The sequence below is a fragment of the Trachypithecus francoisi genome, unplaced genomic scaffold (genome assembly GCF_009764315.1).
Source record: "Trachypithecus francoisi isolate TF-2019V2 unplaced genomic scaffold, Tfra_2.0 Lachesis_group14, whole genome shotgun sequence".
Classification (NCBI taxonomy): Eukaryota; Metazoa; Chordata; class Mammalia; order Primates; family Cercopithecidae; genus Trachypithecus; species Trachypithecus francoisi.
In genome coordinates this window covers 27,299,517-27,323,263 of record NW_022681459.1, presented here as the reverse complement: position 1 = coordinate 27,323,263, position 23,747 = coordinate 27,299,517, and the positions used below count along the sequence as shown (strand labels likewise).

At 42.5% G+C, this 23,747-nt stretch overlaps 1 protein-coding gene across 1 annotated transcript in view; it reads left to right on the top strand.

Moving 5' to 3' along the window:
- DSCAM (DS cell adhesion molecule) overlaps nt 1–23,747 on the top strand; it is a 341,028-nt gene that overhangs the window by 217,240 nt on the left and 100,041 nt on the right. The window contains exons 15-16 of the mRNA XM_033232515.1: nt 300–455; nt 9,908–10,041. Of these exons, the coding sequence (XP_033088406.1) occupies nt 300–455; nt 9,908–10,041 (290 nt within the window). The remainder of the gene's footprint in view (nt 1–299; nt 456–9,907; nt 10,042–23,747) is intronic.

Here is a 23,747-nt window from a genome sequence, read left to right as displayed (position 1 = left end):
AGCCCTGGTGCTGGCCTGGGGTTGATAACACTTAACTTGGAGCAAATTGCTTCATTTCCAGACCAACGTTCTGCCTTGTGTTCTGGAGCAGTTTGGTGTGAATGATCTTTTCCAAAGGGCCACATGACACCATGAGCTCACAGGATGACTGTGCACAGTCCCTTTGAGGAATTCCCATGTCCAGATGGTGGCTGGACAGGTGATGGCATGGCACAGGGACAGTCAGTGGGGACAACGCGGAAAAATGAGCAGAAATAGGCTCAGAAGTGGGATTTTGTTTTCTTGTTCTTGTCCTCCAGAGCTGGGTGAGATTAAAAACATCACCACCACACAGCCTTCCCTGGAGCTGGACGGGCTGGAAAAGTACACCAACTACAGCATCCAGGTGCTGGCCTTCACCCGCGCGGGAGACGGGGTCAGGAGTGAGCAGATCTTCACCCGGACCAAAGAGGATGGTGAGAGACGGGTGGTTGGCGGGTCCCAGCAACTGCTGGAAGGGCTGGGTCAGAGGGAACTCACTTGCCTTTACCCGGCAGTTCATCAGGCTATTCTCAGTGCAAACCTTTGCTGCCTTCCCAAAATATCCCAGTGCAACTTAGAGCATTAGCTTCCTCTCTTGCCTTTGCTTGATGTGTCTAATCCATTGCTTCTTCTTCCTCTATATTTTTTCTTCTTTCTTTTTTTTTTCCTTTGGCCAAGTATTATTGTAAATAGAAATTCATTTTATCCTGGAGCTGTAATACTTGTCATACATGTTTTGTATCTTGTTAGAATAATTTTAGTGGCTCTTCAGCTATTAGTGTAAGCTCTGATTAAATCCATCCTTTGACTTCTTGAAAATTATGTACAGGCTGAAGTTCTATTATTCTTTGCCAGCTGAAACACTTTAGAATAAGTCCTTAATTTGCGAACTTCATGTTAATTTTTTTTTAAATTCTTGCAAGAATTCATGGTGATTTAGTAAAAATTTAAATTGCTGCTCATTTTGTTCTACAACAATAATTCTTGCTGTTCCTTACCATTTGGATTGGGTTATGTGACTATTACCCAAACCTACAAAAACCGTACAACAAAGATTCTGTACTATTTTAAGGGAAACTCTGAGGGGCGTTAGCCAAGCCTGTTTGAGGAACAGATAAGTTCTGATAAATACTACTGTGGTAGTGAGAAAAGTAGCCTCCACCTTAGTAAAGGAAGGAGCAACTGATAAAGGAAGGAGCAACTGATGTCAAATTGATGCCCACATAGAACCTTCCCAGGTTCTTCCAGCACAGAAGTATACGTTGAGATGAGACATTAGCAGACCTAAATGCTGTGTTGGATCGTCTCTGCAACTTCTGTCATCTTGCCGGGACCCTGTTCCCCAGGCAGCATAGGGGCAGGAGAGTTGTGGACCATTGCCGGTCACCTCCCATGTATGGGCAGGTCTGATGTCTATGCCATCTCCCCCACTACTAGAGTATCAAAAATGCTGTTATTCCATCCCATATCTGTTCTGATGGAAGCAAAGAACACCTGTTCAGGAGCATGATACGCTCTTCTCCTCAGCCTTTCTGCCCCTGACCATGACTCTCTGTTATTCTAAGCCTGCCATCTTCCACCTCACTCTCTGCCCTCACCTTGGCAAGCCAGGCCTTGCTCTCCTGAGCAGCCCCAGGCATCCACTGTCACCTGGTGTTTTCGCTGCTTCTGTAGCCCTTCTCACATTATGATGTCTACACCCAAACTAATCCTCGTTTGCTTTAGTTTTTTTCTATAATGCACAGGTAGTTCTTCCAGGGAATGTGCAGGGGTCAGCCAGTTCTGCTCTAAGAAATTGGGTTATTTAGGCAAATCTAAGGTTCAACTGTAATGCCATTAGGAAGTCACACATCAATAGAGATATCTAGAAAGCTAAGTCCTGAGTAAAGACAGCCATAATTTAGTTTTTTTTAAATATAATAGACGAAGAGCTGTGCATATGCTGGCTCTGTCACCTGCTACCTGTGGGACTTTGGGCACCTTACCTAAGCTTCTGTGGACTGGATTGTCCTCATGGGCAATCTGCTGTAGCAATCAGCCTGCACAGAACCAATGTATGAGAGCTGAAGTGATGTCTGAAAACACCTGCTTGCCACAAAGTGAGATGCTTCCTGACACTCAATGTTTGATTATTTGCTCTCCACTCCTTCAGAGGAGGAGTGAAATACTTTTTTTTTACATTGCTAAGCAATAATGCAAATGTCACTGGAATTATTATTTAAAGAGCAAATTGATCATCCACAGAAAGTTTTGCATCTGCGTTTTTAGAAGAACGTACAGAAATCCAATAAGAAGGGAAGACTCTTCACAGATCCTTATTAATTCACAATTTTAGATCAATTTTAAATTAATATTCTACTTTTAAAAATCATAGAGTTCTCTTTCAAAACTTGACCCCAAGGCCCAAAGTCTAATTTGTCACTCAATTATGCTTTACTTTTGTCTCCAGTGCTGATAGTGTGTGGAGCTGGGATTGACTATGGAAAACCCTGCCTTGGGTGCCCCAGTTACCCCAAGAAGGATGCTGTGGATCCCACTTTTGTTGGTGGTATGGGACAAGGACTATGCAGAACTGAGTGTCAATATTTTTTAGGATAAGCGTGTATTTTCAAAAAGAGGTGGAGTAGGGGATTACTTGAGGCCAGGAGTTCAAGACCAGCCTGGCCAACATGGTGAAACCCTGTGTCTACTAAAAATGCAAAATTAGCTGTGTGTGGTGGTGGGCGCCTCTAATCTCAGCTACTCCGGAGGCTGAGGCGGGAGAATCACTTGAACCCAGGAGGCAGAGGCTGCGGTGAGCTGAGATCATGCCACCGCACTCCAGCCTGGGTGACAGAGTGAGACTCCATCTCAAAAAAAATAAAAAATAAAAAATAAAAAAAGAGGGTGGAGTGAAGATTGGGTGGAAGAAGAGAAAAACTAGAATAATATCACTTTATCTCCCAAGTTCACATGAAAAATTCAATAATTTAGAAATGATGAAGAGCTATGTCAACCACTTTTGTAGACTCGATACCTAATAAAATTAGGCATTCCAGCAGCTTACAGAATTAAATGCAATTTTATTTATCTGATTGGAAGAAGGAACAAAGGCCAATTCGGAGAACAAATGCCCAGTCGAACTGATTACAGACCCTATTAATACCTCAGTGAGAAAGCTTTGTAATTTTGAAGTTTGGATTACACTTGCAAGTTCAATTAAATGTTGTAAAAATACAGATAGATTTCCAGTAAAATAATAATTTCCAACATTTACTCAGTTCTTTCTCAATAAGATACTATTTTAGGCTCAGGTTGAAGTTTCAGTATTTATCAATGTTTTTGCAAGCACAGAAAGACAGCTACATTAAACAGGGACCACCTGATTCAGTTGTCTAGACCAGACACACGTCCTGCACCAGTCTTCCTAATCTAGGGAGCCTGGAGGCTTAAACTGTGTTATTAGGTCACTGATCATACTAAAAGGAGAAACTTAACCCTAATAAAGGCAAAACTTTACTTTTGCAACAGATTATTTGCAATAGAAATATTTGTTTAGAGAACAAGTCTGTGCTTTAAGTAGTTTCTCTACCTCTATCTAAAGATTCTTGGGCTCATAAACATATTCACAGGTCCACGGACATATTGTCATGTCTCTGGTCATAATCTCAGGGCCATAGACATAGTCTCGTATCCATAACTATAGTCTCGGGTGCATGGACATATTCTCATGTCTGTGGTCAGAGTCTCAGGGCCATGGATATCGTCTTTTATCCATAAATGTAGACTCAGATGCATGGAGATATTTTTGGGGCCTGTGACAACTGTTCACAGTTCACATTCTCTTTCCAGGACTGCTCAGTCAGTGAGAACTTGTACGCCTGTTATTGCTGCAGAAACACAAAGGATGACTTGGTGATCGGGCTTTCTGTTTTTGAGCGCAAGAACAACTAATCCTGACTTCTAAAACAGTTGTGAAATCCTGATGCCATTTTATTTGCCAATACTATAATGTGAGCCAAGCCATAAGGAAAGAGAACACAAACAAAATGAATCTATTAATCTTCCAATTGCTATTTTCACTCTGAAGGCAAAAGCTAGTTTCAGCCTTGATCCCTTTACACAAGAGTAAACTTTGCATATGTATCAATAGAGGTAGTTAAGTTCAAATATTGACTGAACACATCACTAATGCACATAACTCTGAAGGCACATGTGAGAGGGCCAGCAGCAGGTGTAATATGTCATCTCTACTCCCTCCCCACTGTCAATTAGCAAATCTTATTGGGAGAAGACCTGAAAGTAGAGCTAAGAGGAAGCAAAAACATAAACTGACATCCAGATACCTCTGAATCCTCTGACCACTCATACCTTGAGCCATACATACTTATGAAGGTGTGGATAGTATGTGGCTGTGACATGTGCTGGGGTGATTTTATGACCACACCTCAGACCTGAAAGGGGGTAGATTGCATGTTGTGTTTGCATAGCCACCAGTGGTGCTGCCCCTCAGTAGACACTGGGAAGTACAGCCAATCAACACTGCTTAGGATTCTGGGGCTCTACAGCCTATGGTAGTGTGCCCTGTGCAGTGGCAGATATACCAGCAACACGACAGACAAGATGTCCTAGAACAGGTTCTACCACGTGGCTTTCCACACTCCCTCCACTGCAGTGGTTCACAAACTAGGTTCTTACACAGCCCAAGGGTTATTGGGCGGGCCCCAGTGGTAAGCAAGAGGCCCAGTGAGAGACTCCATTCTCTCCCTGACCCTGGCTTCAAGAGCCACCCCACTTCTACTTGTGTTATGTGCTGGGTTTCCACTTGATGGTTTGGTTAAAGGATCAGTCAAACATTTAAAGAATGTTTGAACACTCCTGCTCTAGTGAGAGGAAAGGCCAAAAATACCAGAGTCTTATGGACATGGGAAGAGAAAAGGGACATATGTGCATTTGCTTGGTGAGATGACAGCTGTGAACGTGACATGTCCCTCCAGGATTGTAGCATCTGCATGGCACGGCATGGCTCAGGAAAAGCCACTGAAAAGTTGTGGGCTCAGAAGGATCTGGCTACCATGGTGTACCACATATGTACATGGATGTTTGTGTGTGCACATGCGCGTACACACACACCTGCCTGTGGCTGTTTACTAAGAGCAGAAAAATGATGGTGAAAAAAAATGAAGCTGACTGCAGTGTTTGTGTGGATGTTTAGTCAGAGTTTCATCTGATATTCATACTTAAACCAAAGCAATACTGTTTCAGAAAAATGATTTTGGTATTTTACATTAAGGTATGTTACAGGAGAGCTTTCCCACTTGTATTTATTTTCTATGCTGTGGAACAGATTGCTACAACCTTAACACCTTAAAGCAATACAAATGCATTATCTCATCGTTTCCAAGTGTCAGGCATCCAGGTCTGGTTGAGCTGAGTCCCCTGCTCAGTGTCCCACAGATGAATCAAGGTGTGAACTGGGGCTGTGCCCTCATCTGAGGTCAGGATTTCCCAGGCTCACAAGTTATTGGTGGGATTTTGTTTGTTTGTTTTTGGCTATGGGGCTGGAGTCACCAGCCTCCAGAGGCTGCCTGTTACTCCCTGTCACAGCCCCTACCGCATGGCGGCTTCCTCCTTCAAGGCCAATAGGAAAGCCTCACATGGCTTCCAATCCCTCTGACCTCTTCTGTCTCCCTCTGACTGCCATCTCCTCTTCTAAGGGGCGCATCTGATTAAACCCAGCCCACTCAGGAAACTTTCCTTTTCATTAACTGAAAGTCGAGTGATTAGGACCTCAGTGATACCTGCACAAGCCCTTCACCTTTGCCACATGGCACAACCTGCCCATGGGAGGGATCTGTCCATCGTAGTAACAGGTGCCACACCCATTCGAGGGGAAGGAATCAGCAAGGCACATACACTAGAGGGCAAGGATCTTGGGACCCATCGTAGAATCCCGCCTACCACACAGACATGAATGAAATCAGTTTTCCACTCTTGAAAAATCTGTATTGAGGATCTAGTAGGTTCCAGATACTGGCCCAGGAACTAAAGATGCAGAGAAACAGGATGGGCATGGTGGGGTTTGCAAGCTAGTGGGGGAGACAGATGTTGATAGATCACCCCGAGTGGATTGTGTCAAGTGCAATGATGAAAACGAGTCTCGACAGAGACATGGGAGCCCTGACCTGACCTAAGCTGGTGATCAGGGAAGACTTCCTGGAGAAAATGACACATACTAGATCCTGAGAGATGAGTAGGAGTTGCCAGGGAGAAGGCAGAGGGTGGGAGAAAGTCCAGACAGAGGCATCCCAAGGCCCTGGATCATGGCAGCCCAAGGGTCCGGGGTGGGAGAAGCAGACCACGTTCAGGGAACTGAAACAGAGCTCAGTGTTGGGGAGCACCAGTGAATCAGGGGTAGAGCCCAGCTGCTGACCTGTCATGTCCATGTGGACATCCAGAGGGCTCGTCAAGTCACAGTAGGAAGAGAATTCCAGGTTCTGGTTCTTGCAACTGAGAAGATGGGGGGAGCCCATTTCCTGAGATGGGGCAAGAGAAGCGCAGGTTTGGATAGAAGACGGTGAGCCCTGTTGTGACTATGTTGGCCTAAAGTGCCTGTGTGATCCCTGGTGGAAACGTCTCAGCCAATTGGACACATGAGACATAGAAGCATCTGCAGCTCAGAAGGGATGTCCAGGTGCATCGGAGGAATGTAGAAGAGAGAATTCTCTGAAGGCCACATTCTTTACTGCAATCAATTAAACTTGTATGCAGAACTTCTCCTACGATGCCCAGGAATTCATGAAAACTTCCCAAGCTCGTTTTGACCTTCATAAGAAAAACTCGGATTACCAAAATGGAATGTGGTCACTAAGAATGTTTCAAGAAAATGTGTCCCAGACAGACATATACCATTCTTTACTCCATCCTCTGCCATCTCTGTCTTCTGCAACTCTCAGTGTCTGGTGTTTGTCATTCACCACTGAGTCACAAAGTAAAGGCTAGTATCATTTAACGACATTTAATCTAAGGACATAAGGATGGTTATTAGAGATGATAGCTAGAACTTATTTAGCGCCTACTCTACAGAGAACGGTAAATAAATTATTTACATGAAGTATCTCTTGTAAATCTAACAGCAAAAACATAAGCCAGCACAATTATTGTTGTCAATCTATAAATGAGGGAACTAAAGATTATTAGAGAAGTTAATCGACTTGCTCAGGACATGGAACTAAGGGGTAGAGCCGCATGAAACCAGCAGTGAGGCTCCAGGGCCCACACCTTTAAGCTTTATGATATTGTCCAAACCAGAATGAAAATGTTAAGTTCTAGCTCTGAAAAGATTAGCTCAGTCATCCAGAAAACGTTTCCAAAATGCCGTGTTCTTCAAATTTTCTATGTTGTTATTTTATTGTACAAAGTTCTAGCAACCATACAAGGAAAGACTGTGCAAGATAGATCATAAATCCATGTAGGAGGAGTCAACTGCGAGTTTAGATGGTGCAGTCAAAGCCCCTTGATCGGCTGTGACACAGGCATGCTCATGGAAATCCTCAATTGAAACGAGGAATCACCAAACTTTACAGTGGCCAAGAAGTACCCGAAATGCTGCATTTTAACTTAATACATATAAATATGTATTCATTCCCTAATCATTCTCTAATCACATGACTTAGGATCACTTCAAGTTTTGGGTGAAAACATTGGAGTTCTGTGCCATCTTTTACTCCATGAACTGTGTATTTAATGGGTAGCATCTGCATTTTTCAACTGGTGTCTCAAGAGCATGTGACCATTTATCAACGATCTATTTGCAAATGGAGACAAATCCACATGTCCCATTCTTCTCAGTGGTCCTGACCAAACATAGATCAGCCTTCTTCCTTCCTTCCTTTCTTCCTTCCTTCCTTTTCTTTTCTTTTTTTATCCTTCCATCCTTTTGTCTTCCCTTCTTCCTTCCCTCCTTCCTTCCTTCCTTTCTTTTTTCTTCCCTCTTTCCTTTCTTCCTTCCTTCCCTCCGTCATTCCTTTTGTTCTTCCCTCCTTGATTTCTTTCTCTTTTTAATTTCTTTGTAACTTGCCTCTAAGGAGGCCTTTCCAAAGCAGTCCCACTAAGTGTCATAGAAACAGCTTTCTTTGCACTTGAATTTCATTGGTTTATGTAATGAATTAACTTACAGTATTACCCGTGACAGGTACAATTGTCATGAACAGGTTGGAAACAAATAGAATTGACTCCTCTTCAGCAGGCATTCAACTGGTTGGTGCTAAACTACCTGGCCTCCTAAAGAGAAGATGTCCAGCAAGAGTGTTCACTGTGGTGAACACCAACCAGGGGCTTTATGGAAACGACTGAGAGTGTTGGCTAAGCTGGGTGTCTACTAGGATTAAAATCCTCATGAAACGTCCACTCTGCCCTTGTTCAGGAGGAGCCCTGGCAGCTCTGAAGTAGGTTGTGGATGTCTTAGACATTGCCCTCACCTGATTGGGGTTTGTTCTCACGGGATTTCTTAACCCAGGATCTGTCATTTATGTGTGTTACCTTTTCTAGACCTTCCACTGTCTGCAAGACTTGCCAAAACTGAATTTTATATTTTCAAATGGTGACTATGTCCAACCCAAGTTAGTTCTCACCAGAGCTCTTGGTTTTGTTATGCAGACTTAGAAGAGTCAAGATGACAATTATGAGATGCACATTCACCTCCAAAACTATTTACTGAGCAGTTGCATTGCCGTCAAAGCAGTAAAAGACTCACAGCTTTCTCCAGGGTTTTGCAAGGGGCTTATATTGGCTTGAATTTCAGTGCCTCCATCAATGTGCTTGCCCTTCATGTGGACAGTGAGGTTAATAAGGAACAAAGCAAGAGCTCTGATGCCTTTCTCACTGGCACTTACGACGTTTTGGCATCTTCTGTGTCTTGGTCATCTCACCGCACCCCCCAACTCTTCAACCTGGAATATAAAAGAACAAGAGGAGTGGGACGTGCCTTCAATCTCACTCCCAAATCATGCTTAATATTGCTGCCACCATGTTCTGCCTTCTTAGCTGGTTTACAGGGGAGAGTTTGTCTTACATGGATACTGTGAATCTTTGACACAACAATCCCTATTCATCAACAGTATTTCCATTTCTCCTGAGCCCAAAGTGGTGCCATTACAAAATGACTGGGGTGAGGGAGAGTGGGGTCTCCATGGCTGAGGTCGTTCACCCTCATGCTTCTCAAATTTAGGATCCAAAAGGTTCATCCCCAGTACATTCAAAGCCAAAAACTGCAGCAGAAATAAGACTGATCCAGAAGTTAATTGTCCAGTTATCCAGAGGCAGGAAGCCTCCAGGCACTGAAATGGGCTGGGAAGGCTCCCCAGGACAAAAGGGACTAGAACTGACTGTATGAGGTCCTAGAGCTACAAAGAACCACAGACTCCAACATGAGGAATGTATTTACTGTCTCTGAGTTCTGCAGGCCAAAAGTCCAGAATCAAGGTGTCTGCAGGGCTGGTTATCTCTGAGAGCTTTGAGACAAGCATCTGTTCTTGGCTTCTCTCCTTGGCTTATAGATGCCGTCTTCTCCCTGTGTCTTCACATCATCTTCCTTCTATACATGTCTGTCTCTGTGCCAAAACTGGCCTTTTTATAAGGAGACCAGAAGTACTGGATTAGAGGCCACACTAACAAACTCATTTTAACTCGATTACCTCTGTAAAGACCCTACCTCCAATGACAGTGTCATTCTGAGGTCCTGGGGGTTAGGACTTCAACATATGCATTTGGGGGGACACAGCAGAACCCGTAATGCTCAACCTCAAAGAGCTGAACAGTGAGCATGGAGTGGGGTCGTGTTGGGAGGCGTGGGCCCGCAAGCCCAAGTCGAGGCCCCACCTTGTGACTAAACACACGGCTCTTCCAGTTCCAGGTCCTCCCGCGGGCGTGAAGGCAGCAGCGGCCTCAGCCTCCATGGTCTTTGTGTCCTGGCTTCCCCCTCTCAAGCTGAACGGCATCATCCGAAAGTACACTGTATTCTGCTCCCACCCCTATCCCACAGTAAGTTGGTAAATAACCAAGTGCCTTTCAAGCGTCTGCCAGGGACGAGCTGCAGGTGCTCGTGCTGGACAGTTTCGTTCCTTTGTTTCCCACCTACTTGGGTCTTTCCAGTGGTTTTGTTTTGCCCCTGCTGTCTCCACATACAAAGCAAAGTCCTCATTTACACCTCATTTGAAAATACGCTCCCGAATCATGACAAGGGGACAATTGTCTAGAATTATTGTTTATTTGGTGAGTTCCCACTAAACTGCCAGCAGCCTGATCAAAATCAAAGCCCAGAGGCCTTAATTGTGCCTTAATTGATAGTCAGTGGACAACACCTATTGATTTTACTGTTGGACTCATCATGACGGGCACTTTACGCCTTCCCTCCCTCCCGACTCCTTCCCTCCCTCCTTCCTTCCCTCCTTCCTTCCCTCCCACCCCACCCCATCCCTCCCTTTCCCTCCTCCATCTCACACTGGGAAAAGAATAGCAGGCAAAACTCTATTGTGCTAGAAATGAGAGACTTTCATGAAGATCTGTTACCCTTACGGTTATAGCAGTCAGCCTGGTTCATTGTGAAGGAACTAAAAGTTATTTACTCTTTCAAAGTGTGGTTTTTGTTATCATTCATATTATTCCTGCTGAATAATTATTATAAAATTAGACTGCTTCTGAGACCACACCAAAACATATCAAAAAGGAAATTTTAAAAAAAAAGAAAACATTGAAATCACGCACCAAAACTGATGATGTCTTCATGGAAACGTTAGACATTTTCTGCGGCAGGTGCCGTGTTTCTTCCATCTTTGCATCTCCAGCTTCCAGTATAGAACTTGACACATGTAGTCATTCACTAAGCGTTTGTGGAGTGAATATACACACTGGTTTTGTTTATTTTCTGGTAAAATACACAAAACGTAAAACTTAGCATCTTAACCACTTTGATTATCGAGTTTATCAGTGTTAAATACCTTCACATTGTTGTGAAACCATCACCACCATCCATCTCCAGAACTCTACAAAACCAAAACTCTGTCCCCATTAAACACGAATTCCCCATCCTCCCTCCAGCCAGCCCCTGGCACCCACCATTCTACTTTCTGTCTCTGGATTTGACTCCTCTAGAGATCTCATGCATGTGGAATGATACAGCATTTATCACTTAGTGACCGGCTCGTTTCATTGACCTGATATCCTCAAGGTTCATCCATGTTGTAGCATGTGATGGAATCTCCTTCCTTGTGAAGGCTGAAAAATATTCCCAAACAAATTTATGGATTAATCTTTTAATCAAGGTGATGTGTTTGTGCAAGCTCAGAGTCCACAGGGGCCCTTGAGGCCTGGTGTACCCCAACAGTGAGTATGAGCGAGAGAGTGTGCAGGTTTGCTTGGCCCATGAAGGTCCGTCTGTCTGCTGAAAAAGGTGTGTGCTCTACTGCTTATGCGTTCATGGCAGTACTCTGTCCTTGAAGTCAATACGTAAATGTAAATGGTCTGAGTTAGGCTCCACAGTGTTTTTATGGGCTTCTTATGTGATTTTCAATATGCTGTTAATCCTCACTTGCTGAATCCTACCATCAAAGCGCAGAGATGTAGAGCACTGTAGACACAGAAAAAAAACTGAGCCATTGTGCCCTCTACTCAGAGTGGCAATTCTTCGAGGACCCCCCCACCCTGCCCAGGGTGGCTTCTGATTTTCTCCTTAACACTGACGTGTCCCTGTATTCACCAAAGAGAGACAAAAATTATTGCTGAAATAAAGCATACTCATTTTCCTCTAGAACTTGAATTGTATCTGTATTAGTATTCACTCATTCATTCATTGATCTCTTTGCTACGGGATTCATGTTTGCTATTTTGACTCTTAACAGGCTAGAAAGCACCTAGCAGGGTACAGAAACACCAGCAGCTTCCTCTCGTTTTGTCTTCTCAATCAGATCTTCATCTGTAAACTAAAAATCCCTACCTGGCTTATTTGAAATGAGTCCTTAGTGACTGATGCTTACTGAGGAAGCCTCTCTTTGTGGATGATACAGGCTGTATCTGGCTCTGTCCTCCCAGCCTGAGAATTACATACAATAAAAAAGGAAGAAAAAACAGCCTATCCTGAAAATAAAGTCACACAGGTGTTGTTAGATGGGGTAGAAATGCGTTTGCCTGGGATTTCTCCTGTCTCTTCGCCCACAGTACAATGGGATTTGACCTGCCCAGGATCTTAACAATACACTCTCAAAAGGGACAGTAATGAGGGCCAGCCAGGCATGGTGGCTCACGCCTGTAATCCCAGCAGTTTGGGAAGCCAAGGCAGGAGGATCACTTGAGGCCAGGAGTTTGAGACCAGCCTGGCCAACATATGAAACTCCATCTCTACAAAAAATACAAAAATTAGCCAGGCGTGGTGGCACATGCCTGTAATCCCAGGTACTCGGGAGGAGGCTGAGGCAGGAGAAATTCTTGAACCTGGGAGGTGGAGGTGGCAGTGAGCCAAAATGACACCACTGCACTCCAGCCTGGGCAACACAGCAAGACTCCATAAAAAAGAAAAAAAAGACAATAATGAGAACAAACCAACCAGAAAAAGGTGGGAAATAACAGCTGAGATTTTTATCAGGGTATCTCTGTGTTGGCTTTTGACCATATTAAAAAGACTAGAGACATAGAAATATGATGAGCAGGTGCCTGTGTTCTTCCAGGCGGTGATACCTAGAAAGTGTTACAAGGAGGTCCCAGAACCCCAAACACAGGCAGTGATACCTAGAAAGTGTTACAAGGAGGTCCCAGAACCCCAAACACAGGCGGTGATACCTAGAAAGTGTTACAAGGAGGTCCCAGAACCCCAAACACAGGCGGTGATACCTAGAAAGTGTTACAAGGAGGTCCCAGAACCCCAGAGCACCCTCATCGAAGTGAAGTGAACTAAAAATAGTTCCATCTCCATATCCACATTCCTATCTATCTATCTTAACCATCATTTAAGACCATGAGGCCTATTTTTTACATCAAATAATACCGTTGAGAGTCAAGGTCAGAGACAATTATTTCTCTTCAGAGGTGAATATTTGTAAAGAGTATCTATTATTCTGTTTTAAATATGAAATGATCAAGATACGTTAAAGTACAGGAAAGGAGAGTTTTTTTGTTTTTTTGTTTTTTTGTTTTTTTTTAATTATTTTTTTTCCATCAGTTTCTGCAATTTGACTTTCAGTAAACTGGCTACTGTCAAGTTTTCTGAGGTATTTGCATTTCTGGCTATGTGTACGAATGACCACCAGAGGGCAGTATGAGCTCTAGCTATTTTCCTTGCTCATAAATCTGAATTTTTTTTATTTGAAATGATTTCATAGTTGAATGTAGAACATAGGGGGATAAATCAGGACACAATATGCCTTGTAATTTGATCCTTTTTATAAGAGTCCCTCAGATAACCTCCTTGCTGATGTCAATTTCTCTCAAGATCCCAAATTCATCTCCCTTTCTTGGGAAAGGACCTTGTTAAAATAGACAAACGTTTTAATCTAATATGTGACATATAATGTCTGCTAATGGGCATTTATTTCATGGTGCTGTCTCAGTTTAGCTTACAAAAAGCCATTAGAATTTGAAACATTGCACGTGGCCCGATGAGAAGTTAGAGTAACTGAGAAGGAATCTGCAAACGGGTTGTCTACAGATGGTGCTGACTGAACATGAACCTTCCCTCGGGGGTCCAGCAGTGCAACGAGATATTAAACTCCCCAATCAGAGATTCAAACTGCAAAATCTCAAAAGTCATTGGATTCAGAGCCTCATCCCCAGAATTTGCAGATTCTGGCTATTAATTTTAATATATAATGGTTGGAATGACCAAACAATCGATTATAAGCAATGAAAGTCCAAAGACGTGAGACGGCCCTTTTGAGGTCTCAGGAAGGAAACAGTCAAGCTTCATTTCCTCCCTGATGCTCCGGTCTACATAAAAGCAGTCTGCAAAAATTTTACATCCAGACTGTTTTTACTATATACACATTAAGTAAGCATTATGATATAGACATTGTCTATTTCACAATGCTAATCTCATTTACAGAGCTTAGAAATGTAAAATTAGGAAGCACAGACTTCTCATTAATGAAAACTAAAAGTCAGAAGGCATGAAATATCTCTGAGCTGTGATTCACATTAGTTATTCCAGCTTCAGATGATAATATTATTCAGTTCCTATACATAGTACGTGCTCAATAAATGTTGCTGAGTGAACCAGTGAGAATACACCACTACTCTTCTTACCCAGAAGACTTGGGGAATTAAACTCTCCACAGTGTAGACCACAACGTAGAATTAAACAAGTCTTCTGGGAGGCAAAGTAGCTCACCAGGTCCAGACAGCTTCCCACCCCAGGCAACAGGTGTGTGTTTGCCTCCCAACCGGCCGCAGACTGCATCAAGTAAAGCCATAGTCAGGCTGAGGGCGAAAGGGGACTTCCAAGGACCAGAAATGTGCAGGAATCTCAAGGAGTGGGAAAGTGGTATAACGTGGAATCTGGAAAGCAGCATCTAACATGCTCATGTGTATCTACAATGATACTCATCACAGTGTTCATTCTTCCTCTCTCACATGAAACAGGGACCTCCTGGCTGTATTAAAATGTCATTCCTCCCTCCCAGTACCCTCCCTATTTCATGTCACTGTAGCATATAGTGACACTACTAGATAGCAGTTTGCTTTTAAAATCCTCCTTTTCTTAGCTTCCATTATCTTGTTTTTTATTCTTTGTTGCTTCTCGTCCCTCTGCTTCCCACCCTTAAATGTAGGCATTTTCCAATATTCTTCCTTTATCACTTTTAATATTCTACACTATCTCCGTAGATCATTGACTCTGCTCGTATAATTTACTATCTATCATCTGAAATTAAAGAGTTCACATTTTTTACTTCTAATCCTGACAGTCTTAGAGAACCATCAGTCCTATATTTCCAACTTACCACCATCTGCGTACTCAGGAAGACCTCTCCAGTACTTCGCATTCAGTGTGGCCACAAACACATTTAGACTTGTCTCTCCCTCTCTTCCTGTGTTCTAGTTTAGCTGATGATCTAACAAAATCTGCTGCTTTCTGACCAGAAGCTCCGAGCTACCTATAGTTCCTCTCCTAATCATTCATTCGTTTATACCACAAATAAACAGAGCACTACTCTTACACCAAGCTCTGAGCCAGGTTCTGAATCACATCACTCAAAGATGCTGAGTTAGGGGGCATCACAAACAGGCCTGAAACCTCAGTGATTTACAACAGCCAACGGTTTTATTTTTCTTTCACGATCATGCTCATTGTGAGTACATGGCAGTCCATGCCGTGATATCTTCACTCTAGGAAGGACCCAGGCAGGTTTCATGACAAAGAGAAAGAAATCTCTGAGGCTCTGACATAGGCATGTAAATGCTCCAGCACAAATCATGGGCCAGAATCTGTCGTAAGATTCTGGTCCATGTCTTAACCACAAGGGAACCACGACGTATGCTCCAAACCCATACCCAGAAGTTCTAGGAAAGGCAGGAAACACTGGACAATGTCACCCTTCTGTGTGATGTGACAGAGGACACAGCAGTGATGTGTACAGCACAGTGCAGGAGTGCGGACAGGGGGTCACTCAAACACAGGGCCAGAGATGGTTGCTTGGAACACATAGCTAGTCCTGGCTTGCAGGAAGAGAAGAATCTTACCTGATGAATCAGAGGCAGGAGGGGGTAATATGATCAGAGGAAATAAATGAGCAAAGTGACATCATGTCACAAGAGCTCTCTGCAATGTCTTGTTTGTTTGTTTGAGACGGAGTTTCACTCTGTTGCCAGGCTGGAGTGCAGCTGGCGCAATCTTGGCTCACTGCAACCTCTGCCTCCCAGGTTCAAATGATTCTCCTGCCTCAACCTCCTGAGTAGCTGGGATTACAGGTGCCCACCACCAGGCCAGGCTAATTTTTGTGGTTTTAGTGGAGACGGCGTTTCACCATGTTGGCCGGGCTGGTCTCGAACTCTTGACCTCAGGTGATGCGCCCGCCTCTGCCTCCCAATGCAAGATCTTCTTAATCTCCTTTCCTTTCACACCCACTGCCCTTGCCTTGCTTCAGGTCCTCCCCCAGGGAACCAAAACCAAGTCAGAAGCCTTCCCACTGCCAGGCTCAACTCCCAGTCTGCTGTCCACATCCCTGTCACAATTCGTTTTTCCAATTCTGAATCTGAGCATGTTATTCCTTTGTGCAAATTTCTTGGATGACTTCTCATTTTTTACCTAAAGACACTGAAAATTCACAATATGACCTAGATAGAGTTCCGCAATCCAGCTGCAACTCCTATCTAGTTTCATATTCTACTAACCTTCTTCCATCCGGTATCTAAGTAATACCATGTCTCATATGTGTCTGCATTTGTGTACGTGTGTGTGTGTCTGTGTGTGTGTGTATGTGTGCGCTGGATTCTCCTTGCCTTTTCCATCTTATCCTCTTTGGTAAAAATGTTTATTGTTTAAAGCTGAACTTAAATGCTTTATTTTTATTTCACCATTTCTTAGCACTGGCTACGTGTTAGGCACTGGGTGCCAAAAGCTTTATACCTATGGTTTTTGAACTTGTTCTATGGTGACCCACAATAGAAAATATAAGTTATAATCACACTGTGGAAGTACACGCACCACAAACTTACATTGACTACACGTGATGCCCTCTGCTATTTTCTGTTCCATTTGATTTTTTTTTCTATTCTATTTCTTTTTGTTTTTAAAGTGGTTGTCATGTGTTCCACTAAATTCCTCCTGTGACTCACATTTTTAAAAATACTGTTGTGCATCAGTTAATTCTGGTGACTATCTTACACAGGAAGCATTGTGATTGTTATCTTCATTTACCGATACTGAAATGAAGACTGTACAATCTGGCCAGAGCCACGCAGGTTAGCAAAGGAAGACGGGACCTGCAACCCACAGGGGGCTGAGTTCTGAGTCCCAGCTCTTTTCCTGATGCTCACCTGCCTTCCCTGGGATGTCAGCTCCATCCTGCCCCAGCGTTCCCAGCACTGACTTTCAACCTCACTTTGACATAACCACAATCTCTCGCGTTGTTGTTAGACATGGGCATAGGCTGGCAAACCTGTTGCTGTGCTGAAACAGTGGATGCTCCTCAAATGTGTGTTGAATTAAATTTTATAGATTATGACTGTGAGTCATCTAAAAGAGGTTAAATTGTGTAATGAAGCTGTAGCTTAATAAGGCAAGAAATTGTGTTATGTACTTTGGGATGCTTTGTATCCCAGAAGGGTTTGGATCGAGTGCCTGTGCTTTTAAATCACTTACATAGAAATCATTCTTCCATCATTTTATTTAAATGACTTAAGGGTGAATCTTTTTCTTTTTCTTTTTTTTTTTTTTTGAGACAGAGTCTCGCTCTTTTCCCCAGGCTGGAGGGCAGTGGTGCGATTTTGGTTCACTGCAAGCTCTGCCTCCGGGGTTCACGCCAGTCTCCTGCCTCAGCCTCCCGAGTAGCTGGGACTACAGGTGCACATGGCCATGCCCAGCTAACTTTTTGTATTTTTAGTAGAGACGGAGTTTCACCGTGTTAGCCAGGATGGTCTCAATCTCCTGACCTCGTGATCCGCCTGCCTCGGCCTCCCAAAGTGCTGGGATTACAGGCTTGAGCCACCGCGCCTAGCTGAATCTCTCTCTCTCTCTTTTTTTTTAATAATAGAAAATCTGAAAATTATGGAGATACCACAAGTTAACCTAAAAATAGACAAGTGTGTTCCGTTTACACACATGTAATAAATCGTGTACATGAGACCTTTGTGGAGTGCTTCTATGTGGCAGGCGGATACTAGGCTCTGTATGTTCTTGGATCATCCAAACATTATTGTAGCCCCAGCATCCTGTCATGGAATCATATGGCTGGAAAAAAACCTAGAAGGGTTTCTTTGAGGCAAAGCTACATCTAAACATCCCAGACATATGAAAATCAATTCTGGTTTTATAAAATTTCTTGAGAAGTCTATTCTTGAAGCTTTCTTGGAAATATCTTTGTATTTCACGGCTAGTTCTAATGGAATGCAGTTCTTTACTTTTTATTTTTATTTTATTTTTTTTTTTTGAGATGGAGTCTCGCTCTGTTGCCCAGGCTGGAGTGTAGTGGCCAGATTTCAGCTCACTGCAAGCTCCGCCTCCCGGGTTTATGCCATTCTCCTGCCTCAGCCTCCCAAGTAGCTGGGACTACAGGCGCCCGCCACCTCGCCCCGCTAGTTTTTTGTATTTTTTAGTAGAGACGGGGTTTCACCGTGTTAGCCAGGATGGTCTCGATCTCCGGACCTCGTGATCCACCCGTCTCGGCCTCCCAAAGTGCTGGGATTACAGGCTTGAGCCACCGCGCCCGGCCTACTTTTTAACTTTAAAGTTCAAGGGTAACATGTGCAGGTTTGTTATAGAGGTAAACTTGTGTCACAGATTTTGTTTTACAGATTATTTCATCACTCAGGTATTAATCCTTTTTTTTTTTTTTCTTTTTTTTTTTTTTTGAGACGGAGTCTGGCTCTGTCGCCCAGGCTGGAGTGCAGTGGCCGGATCTCAGCTCACTGCAAGCTCCGCCTTCCAGGTTCACGCCATTCTCCTGCCTCCGCCTCCCAAGTAGCTGGGACTACAGGCGCCCGCCTCGTCGCCCGGCTAGTTTTTTGTATTCTTTAGTAGAGACGGGGTTTCACCGTATTAGCCAGGATGGTCTCGATCTCCTGACCTTGTGATCCGCCCGTCTCGGCCTCCCAAAGTGCTGGGATTACAGGCTTGAGCCACCGCGCCCGGCCCACCCAGGTATTAATCCTAATACCCATTAGTTGTTTTTCCTGATCCTCCCCCTCCTCTCACCCTCCACCCTCCAAAAGGTGTGTGTTGTGTGTTGTTCCCCTCTGTGTGTCCGTATGTTCTCATAATTTCGCTACCACATACAAGTGAGAACATGTGGTATTCGTTTTTCTATTTCTGTGTTAGTTTGCTAAGAATAATGGCATCCAGCTCCATCCATCTCTGCAAAGGACATGATGTTGTTCTTTTTCATGATTGCATAGTATTCTATGGTGTATATTTATCACATTTTCTTTATCTAGTCTATCATTGATGGACATTTAGATTGTTTTCACATCTTTGCTATTGTGAATAGTGCTGCAATTAATATATGTGTGCATGTGTCTTTATAACATAATGATTTATATTCCTTTGGGTATATACCCAGTAATGGGATTGCCAGGTCAAATGGTATTTCTGTCTTTAGGTCTTTGAGCAGAGTTGCCACACTGTCTTTCACAATGGCTGAACTAATTTATACTCCCATCCACAGTGTATAAGCACCCCTTTTTCTCCACAACCTCACCAGCATCTGTTATTTTTTGACTTTTTAATAATAGTCATTTTGACTGGTGTGAGGTGGTATCTCATCGTGGTTTTGATTTGCATTTCTCTAATGATCAGTGATGTTGAGCTTTTCCTATGCTTGTTGGCTGCATGTATGTTCTCTTTTGAAAAGTCTCTGTTCACACCCTCTGCCCACGTTTTATGGGATTGTTTTTTTCTTGTAAATTTGTTTAAGTTTCTTATAAAGGTTGAATACTAGACCTTTGTCAGATGCATAGTTTGCAAAAATTTTCTCCCATTCTGTCAGCTGTTTACTCTGTTGATAATTTATTTTGCTGCACAGAAGCTCTTTCATTTACTTGATCCCATTTGTCCATTTTTGTTGTGGTTGCAAATTGCTTTTGGTGTCTTCATGAAATTTTTGCCCATGCCTATGTCCTGAATAGTAGTATTACCTAGGCTGTCTTCCAGAGTGTTTGTAGCTTTAGATTTTACATTTACATTTTTAAATCCATCTTGAGATGATTTTTGTATATGGTGTAAGGAAGGGGGCCAGTTTCAATCTTCTGCATATGGCTAGCTAGTTATCCCAGCACCATTTATTGAATAGGGAATCCTTTCCCCCTTGCTTGTTTTTGTCAGGTTTGTTGAAGATTAGATAGTTGTAGATGTGCAGTCTTATTTCTGGGTTCTTCTGTTCCATTGGTCTATGTGTTTATTCTTGTACCAGAACTATGCCATTTTGGTTACTGTAGCCCTGTAGTATAGTTTGAAGTCTGGTAGCATGATGCCTCTAGCTTTGTTCTGTTTGCTTAGGATTGCCTTGGATATTTGGGCTCTTTTTGGTTCCAACTGAATTTTAAAATTGTTTTGTGAAGAATGTTAATGGTAGTTTAATGAGAATAGCATTGAATCTATAAATTGCTTTGGGTAGTATAGCCATTTTAAGATACTGATTTTTCCTATTCATGAGCATGAAATGTTTTTCCATTTGTTTGTGTCATCTCTGATTTATTTGAGCAGTAGTTTGCAGTTCTCCCTGTAGAGATCTCTCACCATCCTAGTTAGCTGCATTCCCAGGTATTTCATTCTTTTTGTGTAATTGTAAATGGGAGTTTATTCCTGATTTGGCTCTCAGCTTGACTGTTGTTGGAGGACAGGAATGCTAGTGATTTTTGCACTATCCTGAGACTTTACTGAAGTTGTTTATCAGCTTAAGAAGCTTTTGGACCGAGATGATGGGGTTTTCTAGATATAGAATCATGCCATTTACAAATAGGGATAGTTTGACTTCCTCTCTTCCTGTTTGAATGCCTTTTATTTCTTCTCTTGCCTGATTGCCCTGGCCAGAACTTCCAATACTATGTTGAGTAGGAGTGGTGAGAAAGGGCATCCTTGTCTTGTGCCAGTTTTCAAGGGGAATACTTCCAGCTTTTGCCCATTCAGTATGATGTTGGCTGTGGGTTTGTCATATATGGGTCATATTATTTCGAGGTATGTTCCCTCAATAACTAGTTTATTGAGAGTTTTTAACACGAATGGATGTTGGATTTTATCAAGAGCCTTTTCTGCATCTGTTTGAGATAAACACATTGGTTCAAAATAAAGGGATGGAGGAAAATCCTGTAAGTAAATCAAAAACAGAAAAAAGCAGGGGTTGCAATCCTAGTTTCTGACAAAACAGACTTTCAACCAACAAAGAACAAAAAAGACAAAGATCTAACTGTCCTAAATGTACATAATCCTATATTTTATGTAATGATAAAGGGTTCAATTCAAGAAGAATTTAGCTGTCCTAAATATATATACACCCAACACAGGAGCACTCAGATTCATAAAGCAAGTTCTTAGAGACCATCAAAGAGGCTTAGACTCCCACCCAGTAACAGTGGGAGACTTTAACACCCCACTGACAATATTAGACAGATCATTGAGACAAGAAATTAACGAAGATATTCAGGACTTGAGCTCAGGTCCTGAATTAGATGGATCTGATAAATATCTACAGAACTCAAATGGATCTGGAAGATATCTACAGAACTCTCCACCCCTAAACAACAGAATATGCGTTCTTCTCATTGCTGCATGGCACTTACTGTAAAATTGACCCTATTAATCAGAAGTAAAACACTCCTCAGCAAATGCCAAAGAACTGAAGTCAGAACAGTCTCTCAGACCACAACACAATCAAATTCAAAATCAAGACTAAGAAATTCACTTAAAACTCTACAAATTACATGGAAATTGAGTGACCTGCTCCTGAATGACTTTGGGGATTAATAATGATATTAAGACAGAAATCAAGAAGTTCTTTGAAACTAATAAGAACAAGGATACAATGTACCAGAATCTCTGAGACACTGCTAAAGCGGTGTTAAGAGAGAAATTTATAGCACTAAATGCCCATGTCAAAAAGTTAGAAAGGTCTCAAGTTAACAAACTAACATCACAACTAAAAGAACTAGAGAACCAAGAACAAACAAATCCCAAAGCTAGCAAAAGATAAGAAATAACCAAAATCAGAGCTGAACTGAAAGAGATAGAGACGTGAAAAACCATTTAAAGGATCAACAAATCCAGGAACTTGTTTTTTGAAAAAAAAAATAATAATAAAATAGATAGACCACTAGCTAGGCTAATAAGGAAGAAAAGTGAGAAGATTCAAACAAGTACAATCAGAATAAATAAGGGGGATATTACCATTGGCCCCACAGAAATACAGACAACCATCAGAGAATGTTATGAACACCTCTATGCACATAAACTAGAAAATCTAGAAGAAATGGATAAATTCCTGGACACATACACTTTTCCAAGGCTGAAATAGGAAGAAATTGAATCCCTGAACAGACCAATAATGAATTCTGAAATTGAGGCAGGAATAAGTACCCTACCAAACGAAAAAAGTCCAGGGCTAGGTGGATTCATGGCACCAGATGTACAAAGAAGAGCTGGTACCATTCCTATTGAAACTATTCCAAAAAAAATGAGGATGGGGGGACTCCTCCCTAACTCATTTTATGAGGCCAGCATCATCCTGATACCCAAATCTGGCAGAGATATGACAAAAAAGAAAACTTCAGGTGAATATCCTTGGTGAACATCAGTGCAAAAATCCTCAACAAAATACTGAAAAACTGAATCCAGCAGTACGTCAAAAAGCTTATTGATATGGTTTGGCTGTGTCCCCACTCAAATCTCTTCTTGAATTGTAGCTCACATTTTCTCCATGTGTCATGGGAAAGACCAGTGGTAATTGAATCATGGGGGCGGATTTTCCTGTGCTGTTCTCATGATAGTGAATAAGTCTCATGAGTTCTGATGGTTTTATAAAGAGCAGTTCCCCTGCACATGCTTTCTTGTCTGCCACCATGTAAGACATGCCTTTACTCCTCCTTCGCCTTCCGCCATGATTATAAAGCCTCCCCAGCCATGGGGAACTGTGAGTCCATTAAACTTCTTTTTCTTAATAAATTACACAGTCTCTGATACTTCTTCATAGCAGTATGAAAATGGGCTAATACACTTATCCACCTTGATCAAGTAGGCTTTATTCCCAAGATGCAAGGTTGGTTCAACATATGCAATCAATGTGATTCATCACATAAACAGAAGTAAAGACAAAAACTACATGATTATCTCAATAGATATGGAATATGTTTCTAAATCTTCTCTTAGTGTTTTGTGCAGCAATTTTTGCCTATTTGTTTGACATCCGTTCTTTAAGAAAGTGGAAGGGAAGTCTATGTTGTTTTTTATAAGTTTATCCTTTAATAGTGGTCTTTTTTCCCTGTTATCCTATTCACAGCGTATTAGTCTGTTCTCACACTGCTAATAAAGACATACTCAGGATTGAGTGACTTGGAAAGAGGTTTAATTGACTCATAGTTCAGCATGGCTGAGGAGGCCTCAAGAAACTTACAATCATGATGGAAGGGGAAGCAAACATGTCCTTCTTCACATGGCAGCAGCAAGAGGAAGTGCAGAATGAAGGGGGGAAATGCCCCTTATAAAGCCTGGTCTCATGAGAACTCACTCACTATCACAAGAATGGCATGAGGGTAACCAGCCCCATGATTCAGTTACCTCTCACTGGGTCCCTCCCACAGCACATGGGGATTATGAGAACTACAATTCAAGATGAGATTTGGGTGGGGACACAGCCAACCCATATCACACAGTGACCTAGCCAATAACTCCTCAATCTTTCTGTTGAAGCTGTATTTCAGTTTTCTCCTCATATTGTTCTCAGTGGTCATTGGTCTACTAGGCATTATGTAAAGCCACTCAATTGCTATAACTGGTAAAATGCAGATGGCCTATACTCAAGGTAGAAATCTTGGCCTTTAAAATTCTGAGCCCAATCATG